Here is a 22,081-nt window from a genome sequence, read left to right on the forward strand (position 1 = left end):
AGCAAACCCTAATGCAAACTACAGACTGGGTGATTATGATGTGTCAATGTAGATTCACTGATTGTAACAAATGTGCCACTCTGGAATGGGGGTGTTGGTAGTGGGGGAGGGTGTACTTGCGTGGTGGCAGGGGTATATGGGAATTCTTTACTTTCTGCTCAATTTTGCTATGAACCTAAAACTCTTAAAAATAAAGTCTCTTAAAGTCTATTAAAAAAGAAAAAAGCAGGGATATTTCATGACACTGGAAATGCAATAAAATGTGGGAAGGTGATCCTAACTTAAAATTATGATAATTTGCCAAGGTATAAAAAGAATGGCTCACTTGCAATTATATATGAAGGTATTACTAAAACTATTCTTAATACATTTTTTACCAAAGTGATACACTTTTTCAGTTTCTTTTACTACTAAAATTAGTTTTACTACTTTATTTACCTATACATTTATAACCAACAATGTTTTTAATGTGTTGAGAAAAAAATTTAGAAGTCATAGAACATTTTCTTCATTGACTAAGATTATTTTGCACAATTTCAACCTGCAGTCATTTTTATGGTCCCACACTACTGTGGAAAGCAAGAACTGCCCATATAAACAAACGATTTAAATAGAAATCTTCCAAGTAACTATAGGTTATCCCTCAACACATTTTAAACCATAACTATAGCACTGGAATATATTTTACTTCAATTTGCATGTTAATATTAATATTGGATTGTCTAATCTTAGCATGTCATGTTATATATAGAAAGAGACTAATGAAATAGATGGCATATATTTGAAATGCTGGACAGAGGAAAGAGAACATGGTTGAGAAGCCAGAAATGGGGAGGATGTAAGGGAAGAAAGAAAAAGAAAAGGAAAGCTGGGCTAAGTATGAGTTTGTTTAAGGTGCTTCTTTCATCCCAACAGTGTTCTACAAAATAGGAGAAAAGATGTTAAATACTTGATACATCATTAAGGATTATACATAAAAACAAAGTAAATTCCCCAAATGACTTGCTTCTTTGGATCACATTTTCTTATCACTAGTCGCTGTTAATAAATGATAACAGGTTATATAAGTGAATCTCATTGCAAAGTATTGTATCATGTTATTAAGGCAATTTAAGAAAAAATTACCTTTCACAACAGAAATTCAAATAATACTCTAGACAATGAAAGTAGTAACTTTTTTTCCCTCTTATGCATGTTCATTTTCTGCCATAAAATTAAATTCTGACAAGCTTTAATGAAAATAGAATTTAGTAAAAGTGAGAACAATGCTTATCTAACATTATGAAAATTCACAGTAACATCAGTCCCACTTGTTTACACAAATCGTAATTCAAATATAAAATGCAACCACAGCAGGTTTCATAAAGAAATTACTTCATTTCAATCATAGCATCATCATCAATCTTTAGGTCTTTTCTCACTGAAGGGACAACACATTCCGTTATCCCACCCTGTACCCAAAATAAATGGCTCCTTGCTGAGTGAGCAAGTATGAGAGAGTATGAATGAATCAGGATTGCAGATTGTAACCAGAAAACACACATTCTGGGAAGAAAAGAGTTAAAAGAATCAGTTCCTTAATTTTATGGACATTTTAAGTGTCTTGCTTAGGGTCACCCAAATCTCCTAATACTCCTGTCCAACCTCTACACAGTAACACCAAAGTTAGAAACAACAGTAGTTAATGTTGCAATATAAGTATCTGTTGGTATAAAGTTACAAGTCTATGGGGTCAGGAATACAGTTATGAAACACATACGGCATATGTCTTCTACCTTGTAAGTTGCATTAAAAAATAAAAGTTGCTTCAATTGGTCAAGATGATATTCCAACTATGGCTTCACATGCTCTTTACTACTGGTAATAGATTACGATGTTCTATGAACATCAGTCCAATGAAAGGACTAACGGGGGGAATATATCCTAAGTAATAAATTCCAGTTTACTGAGAAATAGATAATATTTAAGCACAAATGATCTCATTTTAAAGGTAAAGGGAGAGTTAGAAACTATTAAAAAGGGTGTGAAAATACAACTTATGATCACAAATATTTTTATTAAGCCTAAGACATAATAAAGCATGACAGGGAGAACTCAACTACATCTCATTAAATATGGACTTAATAACAACAAAAGAAACAGCCTATCACTGAAGACACATTACCACAGAAAAGTTATTAAGAAATCCATTATGAGATTTTGAAAGGTAGTATTTCCAACAATCTAAGTGATTTGGGTCCTGCGATGTAGGAAGAGGTAGTAATAGTATTTGTAGATTCCTTCTAGCCCCATTATACTAAAATATATCGATTATATTCAATATACCTTCAAGATTGGGTAAATCTGGGCGCCTGGGTGGCTCAGTTGCTTAAGCGACTGCCTTCGGCTCAGGTCATGATCCTGGAGTCCCAGGATCGAGTCCCGCATCGGGCTCCCTGCTCGGCAGGGAGTCTGCTTCTCCCTCTGACCCTCCCCCCTCTCATGTGCTCTCTCTCATTCTCTCTCTCTCAAATAAATAAATAAAATCTTTAAAAAAAAAAAAGATTGGGTAAATCTACTGAATCATGAGTTTTCAGAGTCTGTAATATCTGAAGATTGCTCTGAGAGCTTCATTACTCTTCTAACTCCAGAGGATTATATGACCTAAGCATCTTAGCAAGTCAGGATGCCTTGAAAGTACAATCTCCAAAATTAACAAGTCTGTGATTTATAAATAAGTTTATTTATAATGATATTTACATAATAAAAACAAAACACATGAAACTCACAAGTTATACAAAGAAACTGATGTATAATAAAAACAGCAAGATAGACTGACAGGCAAAAATTTAAAGAAAGATTTAATAAAGAGTTAAATATCAAATAGACAACTTTACTTCTTCTAAATTTCACTTTGTCACCCACACTGAATTGGAATTGAACAATGGCTCTCTCTTCAGGAGGTCCTGTACTGGAAATTCTGGAAACTGATAAATTATATTTTGAGAAGTGTTCAAAGTTAATGACCTATTTCCATGCAGTACCTAACGCTGCCTTAATATGAAGTCACATTCAGTCTGCTTTGAAGTGAAATAGCCTGTTAATCTGTTCTGCCAGGTTAGACAAATGTTACCCACATTTTGCTGATACGTGGAGACGTGGCAGGAATAAACTACTATTTAGAGAGTAAAGAGAACTGGAGCAGAAGTGACTGGGCAACAGTTTCAAGAGAAGCAAAAGCCAGGAGAGGGAAATCAATGAAAACATGCACAAGAATAGGCAGAGTAATAAGCACAATTAGTGCAGTGGGGAAATGAACAGAAGGAATTAATCCATGGAGCAAGAGAAGGGCTTCTTCGTTACTATTCACTGGAAAACAACTTAGTGCCTAGCCAAACAAATTTGTTTTAACAGAAGTACTTGGAAGGACCTGGGGGTGTTAGTAAATGGAATGCCACCTTTAAATTCAGGTTGAGTTCTTGTTGACAGTGGTGAACATCTGCTTCAAATAGCAATAAAATGAAAGCTATATAATCTATACAGCTGCGTCCTTTAAACTAACAAAAAAAGAACTTCAAATGAGACAAGGAAAAACAAGACGTAAGCATTGTCAAATAAGGCACATGTAAAAATCTACACACATTATCCAGTGAAAGACAATATATATATATTTGGAGGTAGAAATAATTACAAAAATACTGACATTTCTAAAGCATTAGCATATTTGTTACAAACAATCACCAACTAATCCCCATTCAGAAAACTGTTTTGTAAAATGATTATTCAACATCTTCAGGACTACATTATTTGTGGCTTTTTTTTTTTTTTTTTTTTTTAAATTTCACATGTGAGCATCTGGAGAATTCAGTTAGTGGCAAAAAAGTTGTCCATACTATGAGAAATGTAATATGGAAATTATAAAAAGTTATAAATGTTCATAAACCCCATGGTCATCATAATGTAAATGTCCTTGAGTGCACCAAGTTGATATTTCCTCATCAATTAGGAATTCACAATTCTTAATTTCACAGGCCCATTGACGTTTTTAGTAACGTGGCTATATCTGCTGGCATACTCCCTTCGTCACCTGCAGGTCAGAAAGGGGCATTAAAAGTTTAATAAAAATATTTTACGAAATATATTTTCTCTAACTTTCGTGAATTCCTAATCATCTTTCAAGGTCCAGTTTGCTTCAGTGTCACTCCTTGTTAAAAACCCTCGTGAGGGGTGCCCGAGTGGCACAGTCGGTTAAGTGCCTGACTCTGGGTTCTGGCTTCAGGTCCAGATTTCAGGGTCGTGAGACTGAGCCCTGCGAGGGGCTCCGCACTCAGCGTGGAATCTGCTTCAGTTTCTCTTTCCCTCTCCCTCTGCCCCCACCAACCGTGCATGCTCTCTAAAGTAAGTAAATAAATCTAAAACAAAACGACCTTTGCAAATCCCTACATACATTTAAGGCTATTTCCTCTGTGCTTATGTTCATATTACCAGCACAGTAATCTAGACGCTAGGTTGCTCAGTTGACATAAATAAAAAAGATAGGCAAGTATTAATTTGGATCATATTCTATTCATATAGTGCACAGTATTTACTACTCAGGTATACTCGATAAAAACATTTGTGCAACAAAACTGAGTAATGCAAATAAAGACAACCAATCAAATCATTCATCTAAACCCATATTTTCAATCCAAAGATACAATCACTAACATAGACTTAACTGGCATATCTAAACAAAATTGTGAATATGGCATACCAGTTGAAGATTAAAGTGCTCACTGTAAATAACCTTTTCCCAATGTCTGCCCATATTTCAATTAAATGAGACTCCAGTATCTAGACACTTACGCAGGAAGCATTCAGGATTTTTTTTTTTTTAAGATTTATCTGAGAGATGGGGCGCCTGGGTGGCTCAGTCATTAAGCGTCTGCCTTCGGCTCAGGTCATGATCCCAGGGTCCTGGGATCGAGCCCCACATTGGGCTCCCTGCTCAGCGGGAAGCCTGCTTCTCCTTCTCCCACTCCCCCTGCTTGTGTTCCCTCTCTCACTGTCTCTCTCTCTGTCAAATAAATAAATAAAATCTTAAAAAAAAAAAAAAAAAAGATTTATCTGAGAGAGAGAGCAAACTCCCGAGTGGGGGGAGGGGGAGAGAGAGAGAATCTCAAGCAGACCCCCCACTGAGCGTGGAGCCCGACACGGGGCTCGATCCCACAACCCATGAGATCCTGACCTGAGCTGAAACCAAGAGCCAGACAGACGCTCAACTGACTGGGCCACCCAGGTGCCCCCAGGATTTTCTAAAGCAGGAAAATACCTTGTGTCAATTAATCACTCAGACTGTTTAGAGATGAACTGATTTATTAGTTTATAGTGACAATGGTATAGTTGACAATTCATAAATATTTGTACGTTCATAGCAATGAATAATTTTATAAATTAGATGTGGCTAAAATGCAGCCAAACTAATCACTTCTCTGTCACACAAACACACCCCAGTTATAATCCAAAATTGTGAGTACTTTTACCTACTCTTCTTTCAGTAAAACACATATGCAAAGAAACACAGACTATTTCCATAAACTCTCAAGGAGTTCGCGGACTCCTTGCGCCTTGAGGCTCTTCCATAGATTTAACAGCCTATGAAATCTAACTTGAAACATGTTAAATTAACTGACCAAACTAAATAATCAGACAGCTCCAGAAGACAGTAAGACAACAAGAATTCAAAAGTACAAGACAACAAGACTGTACAAAATTCAGTATTCTGGGAATGGAGGGAGGGGTGAAAAGAAGGAAAAGGGGTGAGGAGACTCCTGTGAGTCTGAAGATACAATGCAATAAAATGCAATGGTTTGTGAACTCTGGATTATTTTTTTTTAAGCTATAAAAGACAAGGGGATAATTGGGAAAACATGATAATATTTGGAAATTACTGTTAATTTTCTTGGATGTAATTGGCAACTCAGAGGGAATGCTAAAATATTCAGAATGATGTGTCATGTCTACAACTGATTGAAATGGTTCATGAGGAAAAAAAGGTAGTATGAAACAAAATGTTTACAACTGCTAAATTCATTTATACTATGCTTTTAACATCTCTGCATGAAAATTTCCATTTTAAAAGGTAGAAAATCTATTAATCACATTAAGAGATTTAGCATGTATCAGAACACCAACCAGATTACTGAGTTCCATTCCCAATTTCTGACTGAGTAGGGATGGAGTTGGGCTTGGGAATTTGCATTTCAAGACAATTTCCCAGGTGATGTTGCTGTTGGTCCAGGGACTACACTTTGAGAACCACTAAGGCAAGCTCTAGAAATACAAAAATCTGACAAGCATTTCTGAGAGGAATCCTGGTACTTATCTTTCACAGTTTCATGGAAAGGGGGGCATACAGATTGTTAACATGAAGCACAGACACACTCAATTACAAATATGCTTTTTGTTTACAGTGGAAAAGAACCTCACTGCGAGAGATGAAAAGGGTACATGTACTCTCGTTAGGTCAGTGTCCAATTATTTAAATGAATAAGCAGAAGCAGAAGCAAAGATGATAAGATCATTACAGTTAAGAGAATAAAGACATTATTGTATCCTTACCCTACCAAATAAAACACATACCAGAAAAAACTGATACAAATAGCTTTAACAAGACAGAGTAAAATTTCCTACAGAAAGAAAGAGTGATAAATGGGGGAATGATTCTTTGTAATAAATGCTTTACAGGTAACAGCCTAAAAGCATAGCTGAAATAAGTTGCTATTCTAACAGATACTTGATGTGAAAATAATAGGTAAAACTTTAGACTAAACAAATTTATATAAATACAAATAATTTATGTGAATTATGACTAGACATGACTGGATATACACTGGTCTCATCTGAAATGCCATTAAAATGCCATGAAAGAAAAGAAATCAGGGGCATTATACAAAAGAGAAAAGAACAGAAGAAAAAAACAACAGTGAGGAGAGAGCTGTCAACAAATTTTGGAAGATGAAAAGCAAATGGAAGAATGGAAGTTGACTTTAGCAGAATAGACAAAGCAAAAACTTAAGTGAGCACATAAAAAATGCAAGAACGTTACTTCATACTCAGACTCTAACCATACTTCTCCCTCCTGACTCCGCCCCCACCGTCCAACTCAAGACAGAGGTAATGCATGGCTCCCAAAGATGGGGAATATACAGAGTTAAAACAGATTGAAGAGTAAAACATCTAAAGCCTGCCCAACAGAGCCAGCCATTTACCCCAGATACACAAATGAAGTTTATTCTTTGGAAAGTCTGAATCAGAGGAATGCCGAATATGGGCATAGAAGACAGTGAAGCTATACTGGAACAGGAAAATTAACTATATAAATAGGACAACAGCCCTTCCTCCCCCCCCGGCTTCTCCTTAGCTCTAATAATGCAGTCAGTAGGTTTATACTCTATGTCCCACCATCCTCATTTCACAAAAGATTGGTGAATATGTTCCTGGGGAAATGAACTAGCCCATGAGAAGCAATCTATATAGTTAAAGACAGTGGGGACTCCAACCATCAAACTGCTGAAACCCCAACTAACTAACTATGATGATTCTATTTAAAGACTTGTTAGAATAAAAACTATGTATCTGGGAAGGTGGCAGCAGTGCTAAAGGAGAACAGGTATTTAATTGTTTTACTAAATTTGAAAAGATGCCCTAACAAAACAGTCAGGAAAAAATGTTGTGCTATGGAATCTGCCTTCTATTGCTTCTGCTAGATAATCTGATATTGGCAAGTTGACCCCTCCACACAAAGCTTAGTAACTGTTTAAGTTATAATCATCACAGTTGCTTCTACTCAAACTTTAATGCCTGCCTCCCCAACCTGAAACACCCTGAAATAAATGCTATACAGGAAGGACACCTACTAATTTCACCATACACACCTCCCTCCCTCTCTCTCTCTTCTCAAAGACAGATTAAAATACCCTGAACTCTATAGCACAAAGTGCCCAGCAAAATACCGGGACCTAGTAAATATTCAATGGAAGTCTGCTGAATTGAAACAAACAATGATCAACATTAGGAAGATCCTTACTTATTAGAATAATGATTAAACAGCTTCTATCCAGTTAAATTTAACATTAAATAAGAAAAGAAAGATGTAAAAGATTGCATGCTAAGTTGTGTAAAAGGGAAAAGGAATACATATACTTATTTATTTCTATCTGCATAAAATGAGCGTCACATGCTAATAAAAGTCAACGTGTCATTGTTAGGGGGAAAATGGAGGATAGGGTGAGAAGGAGGCCTTTGTTTGCTTTTTATATCTTTTGAATCTTGAACTATGTGAATGTATTATCTTTTCAAAAATAGAAAACTTAATTTAAAAACTATTCTTTTCAAAAAGGTGGAATGAAGAGGGTTCTCTTAGAGGGTTCTTTCTAGTACCCAACCAACTTCAATCTGAAATTATTAAATTTTTGAGGAAAAAAATGCATTTTATTGCACTTTAGTAAAGTATTTACTGGTCAAAATGAAATTAATGTAAATGTTACCATTCTTAAGAAATTAATATTACACCATGTATTTTAATTCTTGGGGATTCATATGTGTTACTTATGTAGTAAATAAATTATAAAATTGTGGATAAAATTATAGAACTAATTTTATTTCGGGGATGTTTTGGCATCAAGAGATAAGGGATGGAAGAGACAGAATTATCCAAAATCAAGTGTTTGCATCAATTCTGGCAAAATAATCTTAGTTATTGCAGTACGTTTGAAATGAGCATGCTTTTTCTATACTGTATGCCAGTGAAGGATTTGGGCCATTTTTGTTAATTCCTTGCTACTAATTTGATGCCTTTTCATATAAATAAATATTGATGTTTCTGTTTACAAACAACTTACCTTCATCGACTGTGGTCATATCTTGTTCTAGTTTCAATTTCTGTTGGTTAATTTTTAGCATGGATTCTTCAATTGTCCCTTGGCTTATTAATTTTATAACTAGTACTTCTCTAAAGAAAACAGAAGATATGTCCGTTGGTTACTTAATATAAAATTATTTGGCTACATATAAGCTATATAAAACATCTTAGAGTTCAATAAGAATGATCTTTAGATTGTATAACAAATATATCCATAACTTTAAATTCCCTTTTATTCAAACTTGGGATTGATGTTTTCTGAGCATGTAACTTTAAACGACGTTTCTTATTAATCCAAGATATCTGTACTCCAAAAATTACTGGTAAAACTTACTACAACAAACAGTCTGGGATCAGATAGGTATTCATTTTAAAAAGGAACATGTTAAACAAAAACAAAAACAAAAATTTAAAAAAATAAAAAGGAACATGCTTTGCTTGTCAGGTTCCACTAAATAATTCAGTATAAAAAGTAAGAAAGCATAGTGAAGTACAAAGATTACACAAGAAGTTTTAGTCCCATAACAGGTACAGATAAATATCTGATTCATAAATGAATTTATCAATATCTTTTGGAAATACAGTAACACACTCCACACAGAAAACATTGATTATTCACTACTTACATGTGAAAACAGAGTTGAGTTAGGGGTACTGGCACCTCTTTATGGTCCAATGTCAAAATGAACCTTCACCTAAAATATCTACAACTCAAATAATGTATTTCCTAAAGGATAACAGGGTAGCAATAGTATAAATTTTACTGTCTATCTGGCTCTTAAGGGATCTAACAAGACTTTTTAACTACTAATATTTTTCAAAGGGGCTGAACCATTGGTAATATTTTGTTTTCATCAGCTGCAGAACTAATTGGGATGAGGTGGGAGGTTATTTTGCTTTAACTACTCAAAAATGAACAGGTTATATAATGAAGTTCATATTCAACACTGCTGGTATGACACATACCACCAGCCATGCTTTGCTGAAAATAAAAACACTGAAGCAGGACACTGACAGACTATATTCTACTATTATATACAAATTAAATTGGCCTTTAGTTAAAAATAAATTTCAACTCAAAACACTTACTTAGTCTGGCCTACTCTATGGCATCTATCTTCTGCTTGTTTGTCATTGTACGGGTTACAGTCAATATCATGAAGTATAACAACATTCGCTGAAGTGAGGTTTATTCCTAGGCCACCAGCTTTTGTTGACAGCAGAAACACAAAGATATCCATATCGGTATTAAACTCGTCAATTAGGTGAATCCTATAAGATAAATATATTAGGCTAAATTTCACTAAAATGTATACAACTAAAACTGAAAACAATCACACTACATGGGGAAAAAACCATGTAAATACATGCTCTTGGCAATATAGTTACCTTTCCTGCAGTTATTTTACTGAAAGACCTTCCCAATTCACCAACTTCTTTTCTATTCCATTTCTCTTTCTATTAATTCTCACTTTAATTCAACTATTTGGGTTTGAGTAATGCTAAAGGGTTATTTTCTCCTTTGTTTAATGACTTCTGGCTTATCTAAATTTTGCATACGGCTTTTCAATCTTTAGCCTTCTCAGAAGTCTGTTAGTGGCTGCTCTTGATACCAGATGAACTAAAGATCTCAAGATCAAACTAGAGCAGTGTATTCCCTTTTAGCATGACTTCTATCTTTCTTGCAGGGAAAAAAAATCATTCTGGCTGATAAAAAATAAACCTAAAGATGAAATGCAGTTTAAACACACTAGAAAAAGTATTCCTTTTCTTTTTTTAAGACAATCTTTTAATCTTTGGGAATTAAAAAAATAAACAAACCAAATTTATTCAATTACTCTTAAAATACGAAAAGCCCAAGATTTTAAAACCATCTTGGTTTTTGTTTTTTAAACAATCTTGGTTTAAAGGTAAGGTGCTTCAAGGGTCTGAATGAGTCTTAAAGGGGAAAACATTCTAATTAGGTATCGAAATAGATTTCTATGCAATTCAGATAAAAAACTTAGAAAATTTTCCTTAAGACAATGGTTTGAAATAACCACACAAAAGACTCAAAGCAATACAATTCATTCAAATGCTTTATATACATTTAAAATTCCAACGTTTATTCTTATTTAAAGGTGAGGTGGAGATTTTCTGAAACTGAAGTGAAACATACCAACCTTTCAGAAATCTGAGTCTTCCCATCTAATCTGAGGTACCTATGCTGATGATGTTTTAAGAGAACCTCTAAAATATCCAGCATCATGGTAAATTGGCTAAATAATACAACTCTATCACCCTGTGAAAATACATATATGGATTAGAAACATGGAAAAATAAGAATCTAATGATCAACTGCCTCTTTAACAAAAATCAGGTGATCACAGCAAATGTCTATTATATAATGATCCTGGGGTCCTGGGATCGAGCCCCGCATCGGGCTCCATGATCAGCGGGAAGCCTGCTTCTCCCTCTCCCACTCCCCATGCTTGTGTTCCCTCTTTCGCTGTGTCTCTGTCAAATGAGTAAATAAAATCTTTAAAAAAAAAAAAAAAAATCAATACAGATGTATTCTACTAACTTCTCTTTTCCTTTCTCAGACTCAATAGAGGAAAAGTAATCAGGAAAACATATCCCCAAATAATATCCTCTAATGTTCAAAGAATTAATTTCTAGAAACATATATAATAGACATAGGCTAAAACTTCAAGGAAGTCAAATCATGCCAGAATTATCTTAAAGAAGTTTAATTGGAAAAATACAAGAGAAGTAGCATTCTTTATTACCTTCTGTTTCAATTCAGACAAGATGCATCCTAAAACTCGGAATTTTCCAGAATCTAAAATTAAGTCCATGTCTAACTGAAAGTTATTAATATGTCGATACTGTTTACAAAGTACATGTAATTCAAAGTCTGTCATAACTTCCATATCTTCAAAGATCAAGTCAGGGTTAGCTTCACAATGTGTAGGTTCCTTAAAACAAACAGAACAATTCACACTTCAAAATGAAGATAATTTATAATACGACCAGAACACTCGAATAAAATTGTTTACATCTGATAAAATATTAAGTAGCTAAACAGCACATGTTACATGGTACAATTTAACAAAGGAAAATAATATTCATTATTTTAGGTACAATAAAGGGGGAAACGTCCTTATTGTTTTAGAGACAATGTCCTGAAATATTCAGAGATGAAGTAATGTCTAGAATTTGGTTCACAATAATCCTGGGGAGGGATCTAGATGAAACAAGAGTAGCATCATTCTAGATAGTAACTGTAAAAAAAATGGGTGATGACATGGGCAGAGGATTTCATTATACAATTCTCTCTACTTACACGTTCGAAAATTTCCATAATAAATTTAAAATAATATAAAAACATTTTAAAAAGCAAATAGTTGCTTTTAACACAAAGATCTATAAAGGAGAACTATAGGTGGGTGCTAAGGGAGAATGAGGCAAAAATAAAGATTAATAAACCTACAGACAAAATATAATAAAGAAAAAAATGAAGAAAACAAATGGAGAAAAACAACTCACTGCCCTGGACATAAAATCTGAGGCATCCTTTTGGTAAAATAAAGAAGTGCATTATGGCAGTCTCAATCAGGAGTTGGCACACTTTCTGTAAAGGGCCAGACAATGAACGTCTCAGGAGGCTCTGGGGGCACAATGACCTGTTCTGCAACTCGTCAACTCTGCCCTTGTACAGGCATACTTGCTTCATTTTTGTGTATGGGTTTCACAGATAATGTGAAGGTTCGTGGCAACCCTGTGTCGACCAAGCCAACTGGTGCCATTTTCCAACAATATTGCTCATTTTGTGTCTCTGGTAAATCTTAAAATATTTCAAACTTCTTCACTACTATTGTATTTGTTATGTTGATCAGTGATTATAACTTGCTGGAAGCTCAGATGACAATAGCATTTTTTTTTTAGCAACGAAGTATTTTGTAATTTAAGTATATACTTTTTTTAGACATAATGCTACTGCACACTTCATCTGACTATAGTACCTGTAAACTTAACTTTTATATGCACAGGGAAACAAAAAAATTCATTTGACTCCCCTGCAGTGGTCTGGAGCCAAACCTGCAATATTTCTGAGGTATGTTTGTATTGAGAAAGCAGTCACAAAAAAAAGCAACAGAAAGACAGGGCTATGTTAAAATAAAACTTTATAAAAACAGCCACTGTCATATTTGGCCCTAAGGTCATAGTTTGCTAACTCCTAATACATACTGTCAGTCCTCTTGGCTCTTATGTTCCCCTAAATTATCTGGAACTTTGTCTTAAAAATGCTTTTCTTAAATATGGGGTTAATGGATCAATATGCTCATTAGGCTCGACTGATCTTGAGCTAGCCTAACAATTTAACCTTATGTTTACCAGTGTTAATAAAGGTTAGTGTTAACATAATATGAAATCCTTACCTTTAGCATAAGCTGAGACATTTCCTTGAGCTTTTCAGCTGTGTAATATTGGCGATGTAATAAAGGATGATTGGCCATTTTTCTCAATTGCATCATGACATTGCACATTTCTGTGTTTTTTTCTGTGATCCAAAGAGCACACATTAAAAACAAAAAAACAAAACCCAAGTTGACAGCTGTGTGCTGAAATACATCTCAATGCAAACAAAAAGTTTAAAATTATTTCTTCAAATTCTAAGTAATTTTTAAAAATGAGCAAATCCCACTATAACATGACTAAAGAAAATGTAGCCCCAGTACAGGATTATTTTTCACATGCAATTGTGAAAATCAGATTATACCTATGTTATTGATAGATTTTTTCAATCTGTTGAAAAGACCCAAATAGAGTTGCTCCTGTTTCTCTGACATTGCACACAATTCAATTCGATCTTTCTTGGGGGGTAGCTGCTTGAGAACCTGAGAAAGGCAAACAGTTTAAACAGATCATTCAAATAAAGAAAACAGATTTTTAAAAAACAATCATCATAATAAATATGCAGGTAAGTTACCTCTTCTTTTACCCTTCTGAGAATAAATGGTTTTATAATTTGTTTTGCATGTGCTATTCTCTCCTTTTCATATATACTTTGCTCATCTGCTGATTTCTAAGTAAAAAAAAGAACACATCCTTTTAGAAATTACTCATTTAAATGATCACAGTTAACAATATTACAGAACACGAAAATCAACCTCACTACAATCTCTGAGTTATTTTCCACAGAAACTCACTTCATTCTAGATGGAATTTCATATTTCAACTCTGGGCTATTAACCTACCTCTTCAAGCTCCATATGTATTTTGAGGTTTCAGGTACTCTGCTGAGCTAATAAAATGGAACTGCCCTAGGATGGTGTCCAGAAGTTTAAGTCATAACTAATGAGTTATTAACTAATTACCAGATAGCTCTCATGAAAGTGTGTGTGTGTGTTTAACAGGGTGGGGAGAAGAGGAGAAGGGGAAGCGAAAGACAGAAAACTTTATTTATTTCTAGAAAAATGACCCCAAAAGAAAGCTAGTGCAGGTGATGTACACCATGTGTTCTAAAAGACAGGGATGGTTCCTAGTCAAGGCCTGTTAATTTTGGAGAATTAAAGAAGTGGAATTTTATTCTAAGATGTGAAGAAGTCCTCCATATTCTATAATCTACTAGGCCATCAAGTGGGAGTGAATATATTAGTGAAAGTTTAAAAGGCAGTTAATGTGCAGTGGAAGAATATCATAGAGAATTCCTGCAAAATATATGTGACTTGGGAGACAGTCAAGAATCTATATAAACATTGCTATACTGGAGAATTTAGTAGGAGTTCCTGAAGACCATACTGTACTTTTTCTTTATATTGTACTTTTTCTTTCTTTTTTTTTTTTTTTAAATTTTATTTATTTATTTGACAGAGAGAGACACAGTGAGAGAGGGAACACAAGCAGGGGAGTGGGAGAGAGAGAAGCAGGCTTCCCGCCGAGCAGGGAGCCCAATGCGGGGCTCGATCCCAGGACCCTGGGATCATGACCTGAGCCAAAGGCAGACGCTTAACGACTGAGCCACCCAGGTGCCCCTGCACTTTATCTTTCTTAAAAGATTTTTCCTTCCCTCCCTCCTTCCTTCCTTCTTCCTCTCTTCATTTATTGAGACAGACAGAGAAAGAGAGAGAATGCAGCGGGGAGGGGCAGAAGAGGGAGAGAAAGAATCTCGAGACCCCACGCTGAGTGTGGAGCCTGAAGTGGGGCTCAATCTTACAACCCCGAGATCACGACCTGGGCTGAAATCAAGAGTAAGACACTTAACCAACTGAGCCACCCAGGATCCCCTATACTGTAACTTTTTCTAAGCAACACGGAGAAAATTAACCAGATTTTCTTCTATACATAATTTCTTTAAGCGTAACTGTAAGAAATTGTTACTTTGGGGTGCCTGGATGGCACAGTAGGTTGAGCGTCTGACTCTAGGTTCTGACTCAGGTTGTGGCCTCCAGGTCGTGGCCTTCCGGGTCATGGGCTCAGCCAGGAATCTGCTTGAGATTCTCCCTCTCCCTCTGCATGCCTCACCCCTCCACCTGTCCCCTCATGCTCTCTCTCTAAAATAAATGAATTAAAAAAATATATTGTTACTTTTGAATTTATGGACTTTTATTTCAAAACATATTTCCCAGTACAGGAGTTTTCTGGATATTCTACCTTTGTCCAGTTCTACAGTTTACCTATAAAGAAATGCTACTAATCTACCAAATTTTAATAAGGTAAATGCAATGACGAAACCTTCCCCACATATTATATATCTGAACACTCCACTAATTTAAAATTGTCATTTCAGAAAATTAGGATATTAAAACCAAATCTTTTGGATATCAATTACAGAAGTCACCAATTTATTTCCCATGGTATTTTGGCAGACTTCCCAAGTCATCCAAGTACAGGGATATCAACTACTTAAACTTAATTGGTATCACGTATACACTATGAAAACAAAAAAAAAAGAAGAGTGGCCTATATAAAACAAAAAGTAACATATTTGGGAGAAAATACAAACGTATGCTTACTGTTTTAGAAGAAAACATTCTTCGTATTTCACTGGTGCTACTACTAAACATGTGTGGCATAACAAAGTTCAACAGGGACATGAGTTCTAGCAGATTATTCTGTACAGGTGTGCCTGTGAGCAGCAAACGGTTATTTGCCTGTGAAAGTAAAATTTAGATTAGCTTTCTCTTTTTTTAAAGAGCTAAGTCCTTCCTGTCTATACTATTCAGTAGGGGGAAAAAATTAAAACCATTATTAATAATGTAACATTCTGTGATGAAAGACTAGTAATTTAGAAAAATTATCATCTTGTAAATTATCATCTAAGGAAGAATGTGATAACTCATGGTTTCATTCTATAAGTAGGTAACTTGATTGTATTTGATATTCATAAAGTTTATCATACAGAACAGGGGTTGGTAAATTGAGGCTCATGAGCTAATAAAAGTGGTTTTTAAACTTCTAAAGGGTTATAAAACAAAACAAAAACAAAAGCAAAGAACAAGTCGCAGAGGAAGACCCATAAGACATGAAATACTTATTACTGGACCTTTAAAGAAAAAGTCCACTGACCCTGATATAAATTACTAAATACATTAAAACACATAACTTCATTATAATTGGAAAAATTCACAAAATACTCTTACATTAATTGTCATAAGGTGCTGGTAGCGGATGGAGCCCATATTCTTCAGCATATGGCCCTCATCAAAAATCGCATAATTAAGTTTCAGCCGTCGAAACAGACTACGATCATCAGAACTGCTGATTGCACAATTATACCTGTCACCAAAAAAAAAAAAAAAAAAGGTTAAAGGTTATACCTTCAAGAGCCTGGACCACAGTGAGACTTAATGTTTTCTAAAATTATTTTTATTTATACATTTCTAGTACCCAGTACCTGAAAGATACCACTAGACATAGTTGGTGTTCAAATAAATACTGACGCACTTGTATACAATAATTATTTATGTACATGTAATCAAGTTATAAAAGCTGCAATGCATAGGTAAAGGAAAATTTTAATGTTATAATTAGACAACTTCTACACAACTAAGAAGAAGCCAATTTGGGTATAATTTATATGTTATCTGCAACTGTTACACACTTTGCTTCACGAACTGTTATATTTTCAGAACAAAAGTGGGAAAAAAAAGGACATGAAATGAAGACATTTGTTAAGAACATAATACGACTGTATTAAACTAGTAGAGCACATCCAAGGAAAAACAGTTAATAGCTAGCAGTACTAGACTATATATAAAATGAAGTCCATTTTAAGTAGAAAAGATGAATTTTGGATTCATCTTTTAATCATGGCCTCCTACAGAAGTCAGTAAATGGAAATAATAACTAAATACTGACAGTTAATATGAACTTGAAATAACCTATATTTAAAAATGCAACATGACAGCATTAAGTTCTCTGCTAGATATTTATCCTAAACGGTTACTACCAAGTAATAGTGACTTATTCAAAGTTTTATTTTCCATCCTTTTAATTCAATTTTTTCATTTAGAGATTCCACTGTATTTAATACTTAATTATTAATATTAATAATTAACATTTATAAGTTACAAATATTACAAATCATTTTGGTGGGATATCTTCAATTTTACTTGAAGTTTAACAGAAAGAGTCCTATAAAACTATGCTTTCGATCAAGTGGACAAAACCTTTTTATAGCCACTATCAGTCACCTGTTGTACTAGTAAAAAACTGAAAAATGCCTGAATATTCAACATAAGTCATTCCATTACTTTTGTTCAGGAAGCCTGAACTTTCCTTCATATTACTACTAACATATTTTAAATATTTTTTTAAATATAGGGGTTACACAGTATCTCCCCCCAATATTTTTTTTCTCTATACTTACGTGGTCACAATTACATTATATTCTTCATATTTACTATGGATGTTATATCGAATCTGTTTACGTTCTTCTTGAGAGCCTACAATTTAAAAACAACACACACATATGATTATATTTAATGTACTTTATGTTAGGATTTTAAAGAAATTTCAATTAAGGCAAAATGATATTCTTACCATAGTAACAGAGCACCTTTAAAGTGGGGCACCATAAATTAACTTCTCTTAACCAGTTATCTAGGAAACAGGAGAGGTTATTACTTGCATCTGCTAAATAGGTTAGGTGTATGCAGTGAAATGAGTTCTATACAGAATTTTTTCTTTTACAAAATAATATAAGATTTTTTAAAAAATCACAGACCCTTCACAATTTTACTCCTGATGTTTAAAGTAATTTTGAGGAGGCATAAAACTAAAGGCAAAGGAGCAACCATTATATTTATAGGATGATTATATTCCAATTTAAAGAGTTTTGGATTATGTTCATACATACATTCACTTACTCTAGTCTACATCCAATCAATTATATAATTTCAGTGGGATGAACTGTTTACTTTCTGATTCAATAAATGTTAATTAAAATTTAAAAGCACTTGTTTCTCTTAAATTACTCATTAAAACTATTTTTTTCATTAAAACAAAAAGAATTACAAAAACAAATGATCTTATCGATGGTCCTTGAGGCATAATAATTTAAAAGCTGAATAACTGACTTTTATTTGAGTTGTTTTCTTTTAAAAGACGTCTAGTACAATCAAACACACGTACATACACACACACAAAGGGGGGGGAAAAGTGTAAGGAGACCACAGAATTATATTCACCTCCACAAACTAAGAAATCACACATAAGCAGTTTTTCTTTTCCCTGTATAAAACACTATACAGTCAAGTATGGTTGTTCACAGTATTACAAACCTATAGTTGACGCTGGAACAACGATCAAATGAGGACCTTTATTACCCTCCTGATAGAGGTATGCCAGGAATGCAATGGCTTGAATAGTTTTTCCTAGGCCCTAAAATTAAATGTTCAAAAGACAATATATGAAATTTAAAAACAAACAAAAAATACTGGAAAACACAAAAGGAAAAGTAGTATTTCTAGTTTTATTTTTGATTCCCCAAAATGCAACCCTAGGAGAATTCTACCATGTTCTTAGTTCTCAGTGACAGATAAAACAGATCATAATCTCCAAATGATACTATAACTTAGCTTAATGAGCAGGATGTATCCTAACTGCTAGTTAAAATGGGACACACATGAATATGGAAGAGCTCTGCAATGCATATAAAGGAAATAATGTTGGTAACTGTTTTATATAAAACAAGTTTCTCATTTAATACATACTGGATAGATTAAGAACAATGTTCCAATGACTAACTGGATTTTAACATATGCCTACCTTGTTACCCACCAATTTCACTTCTAAGAGTATATTCAAGAGATATGAGAACTTATGTCCACAAAGAGACTTGAGTAAGAATGCTGACAGTAGTTTTATCATGATAGCCAAACACTGGAAATAACTTAAATGTCCTTCAACAGGAGAATGGATAAACAAGTTGTAGCATATTTATACTAGGGACTACTGCATGCCAATAAAACACCAAACTACTGATACATGTAAGAACATGGATGAAACTCAGTATCATGCACCAAACAAACCAGAAACAAACGGTATATACTATATAGCTCTATTTATATAAAGTTCAAAATGTGAAAAAAATAATCTACGGTTCTAGGTGTCCAAATAGTGGTGGTGGTAATGATTGAAAAGGAGCATGAGGGAACTTTCTGGGATGATGGAAATGTTGATCTGGGGAGGGGTGGTCACACAGGGGCACATATATGTAAAAAATCACCAAGCTGGGCATTTGTGCATTTTACTACAAGTAAATTATACATCAATGAAGGTTTTTTTTCTGTTTTTTGTTTGTTTGTTTTTAAAGGCTACTGGGGAGGAGCTAAACATTACCAACTGTTAACTGAACTGCCCTCACTGCCCCATTCATGTTTTGAAGCTCTATACTGCAATGTGACTGTATTTGGAGACAGGGCCTTTAAGAAGGTAATTAAGGTTAAATGAGATCACAAGGATGGACTCAATCCCCATCTTAAGAGAAAGAAATGCCAGGGATGTGTGCGCACAGAGAAAAAGACATGTGAGGACATGGTGAGAAGGTGGCCACCACCTGCAAATGAAGGAGACAGGCCTCGGGAGAAACCAAACCGGCCAACACCTTGGTCTTAGACTCAGCCTCCACAACTGTGACAAATAAATTTCTGTTGTTTAAGCCACCCAGTCTTTGGTCTTTTATTATGGGAGTCCTAGCAGACCAAGCAAGACACTAACTTATAAATACAGTGCTTTACACGTCACAAAAAGTTTTACATCTTATACCTCATTTGGTAAGGATTAGCCTATGAGAGGCAAAGCTGGGGCCCCAAACCCAGATCTGATCCTCAAGTCCAGCTTTCCACAACTGTAATATTCTGTATCTAATTCCATAACTATTTTGAAATCCTGCATATATTTAGTTTTCTATCAGATAAACAGCACTTGTTATGATGACAGTATGATATATGTGTGGGAGTAGTCCTTTTTTTTTTTTTTACTTAAAGATTTTTATTTGACAGAAAGAGACACAACGAGAGAGGGAACACAAGCAGGGGGAGTGGGAGAGGGAGAAGAAGGCTTCCCGCTGAGCAAGGAGGCCGATGTAGGGCTCTATCCCAGGACCCTGGGATCATGACCTGAGCTGAAGGCATATGCTTAATTGACTGCGCCACCTAGCGCCCTTGTGTGGGAGTAGTCGTAAAGTACAAAAGATTACTAGAAGCTAACTACAGAAAAAAGATCACTGTTAATTTTTATTTTAATAATGTAATACACAATGTAATATGTGTATTTAATAAACATTTTCTCCACTAAACATGACTAATTTTTAATAAACTTTTTAAAAGAGGAAGGACATTAGGTTAGAGTAAAGGTCAAGTTTCTATGTGACAATACCTAAACTAGGCTGTAATGAACTTCCTAAGCTTAGTTTCAAGCAAATATGATTTGGGAAAAAACAGAAACTCAGAGACATCTAACAAAAGTAAAATGGCTGAAATGATGTTGCTGATAAATGTGTGGATTTATTTATGGATATCTATAAAATTTGATGATAAATGTGCAGATTTATTTATAGGTTATCTATAAATTTTAAAGGTAGCTATAGAAAAGCACATATAACAAAATCTTTTAGTATTTTATACATATGTGTATGTGTATGTGCACATACACGCACACCTGCAGAAGAAAATAATCTGAAAAGATACACATCAAAACAATACTTATTTCAAAGTGGTAGGAATATGAGTGATCTTGATCTTTTTTGTATTTTTATATAGTCTAATTTTTAAAACACATATATTTATTAATTTGATAATTAGAAAGGAAGTAAGCCCATTTTCATTTTGGGGGGCAATGAGGAGGCTAGAGCTAAGAGAAGCAATAGAAAATTAGAAGGGGTGATTGGTGTATTAAAATACTAAAGTGAGAGCAGTAAACTACAGGGGTCAACGGAAATTTTTATTTTTTAAATGACAGCAAGAATGCCTTTTAATGACAAATCCTAAAAATAGAGTAGTACTTACCATTTCATCTGCCAAAATGCCATTAAGTCCATGTTTATGTACCAATGCCAGCCAATTCAAACCAACTTTCTGATATGGCTTGAGTGACAAACTGGTAAAGAGAGTTACCAAATATTATGGATTTGTACTTCTATTAGTTTTCTCTACTAGTTTTCTGACATGACGGTTAAGTTTACAGTGCACACAAGAACTGAAATAACTATGTCTAGTCTTACCTTTTACCTTATGTTATACAAGCTATTTACACTTAGTTAAGAAAATTAGCCCAAAGCACAATACATTTTTTTCAATTTTCTCAAATTTTATTTTGTATTTATTTATTTTTTCTGGCTGTAAGAATTATAAAAAACCATTTCCATATTCAGTCATAATGTAATGCCACCAAATTAATTCCATAAATGATCAGAATATTAATTATGATAACATATTACTAACCTAATATTTATACTAGAAAATGGTATTGTATGGATTTTAATTTTACCACATTAACGAACTTCAAGTATTAGGACAACAACACAGGCTTAATTTGCCTTTGCTGGGATGACTCAATAAATGTCAATCACCTCTAATATCAGTGGAATGTGTAATTCTGGAAGGTGTATATTTGTGTTTGAACTATGTATGAATGGAAATTTGCTAGTCATCAGTTAGCATCAGTGAGTAGAAAGGAGCAAGCCAGTGTCAAAATCTCATTTAATTTGTAAAC

General features: G+C 34.3%; 1 protein-coding gene across 3 annotated transcripts in view; it reads right to left on the minus strand.

The window, feature by feature from the left end:
* Nucleotides 1-2,705: 2,705 nt before the first annotated feature.
* The window catches only part of SMARCAD1 (SWI/SNF-related, matrix-associated actin-dependent regulator of chromatin, subfamily a, containing DEAD/H box 1), a 73,145-nt gene continuing 53,769 nt past the window's right edge, over nucleotides 2,706-22,081 (minus strand). For all 3 annotated transcript variants that reach the window (XM_021680429.2, XM_021680427.2, XM_021680428.2), the window contains 14 exons: nucleotides 21,376-21,466; nucleotides 18,649-18,748; nucleotides 17,909-17,968; nucleotides 17,736-17,811; nucleotides 16,507-16,642; nucleotides 15,880-16,017; nucleotides 13,854-13,949; nucleotides 13,644-13,761; nucleotides 13,303-13,424; nucleotides 11,650-11,838; nucleotides 11,044-11,162; nucleotides 9,971-10,153; nucleotides 8,862-8,971; nucleotides 2,706-4,066 (listed from right to left, as the gene is read on the minus strand). In XM_021680429.2, the coding sequence (XP_021536104.1) occupies nucleotides 4,005-4,066; nucleotides 8,862-8,971; nucleotides 9,971-10,153; nucleotides 11,044-11,162; nucleotides 11,650-11,838; nucleotides 13,303-13,424; nucleotides 13,644-13,761; nucleotides 13,854-13,949; nucleotides 15,880-16,017; nucleotides 16,507-16,642; nucleotides 17,736-17,811; nucleotides 17,909-17,968; nucleotides 18,649-18,748; nucleotides 21,376-21,466 (1,600 nt within the window). In that variant the 3' untranslated portion in view covers nucleotides 2,706-4,004. The remainder of the gene's footprint in view (nucleotides 4,067-8,861; nucleotides 8,972-9,970; nucleotides 10,154-11,043; nucleotides 11,163-11,649; nucleotides 11,839-13,302; nucleotides 13,425-13,643; nucleotides 13,762-13,853; nucleotides 13,950-15,879; nucleotides 16,018-16,506; nucleotides 16,643-17,735; nucleotides 17,812-17,908; nucleotides 17,969-18,648; nucleotides 18,749-21,375; nucleotides 21,467-22,081) is intronic.

The sequence above is a fragment of the Neomonachus schauinslandi genome, chromosome 2 (assembly GCF_002201575.2).
Source record: "Neomonachus schauinslandi chromosome 2, ASM220157v2, whole genome shotgun sequence".
Taxonomy (NCBI): Eukaryota; Metazoa; Chordata; class Mammalia; order Carnivora; family Phocidae; genus Neomonachus; species Neomonachus schauinslandi.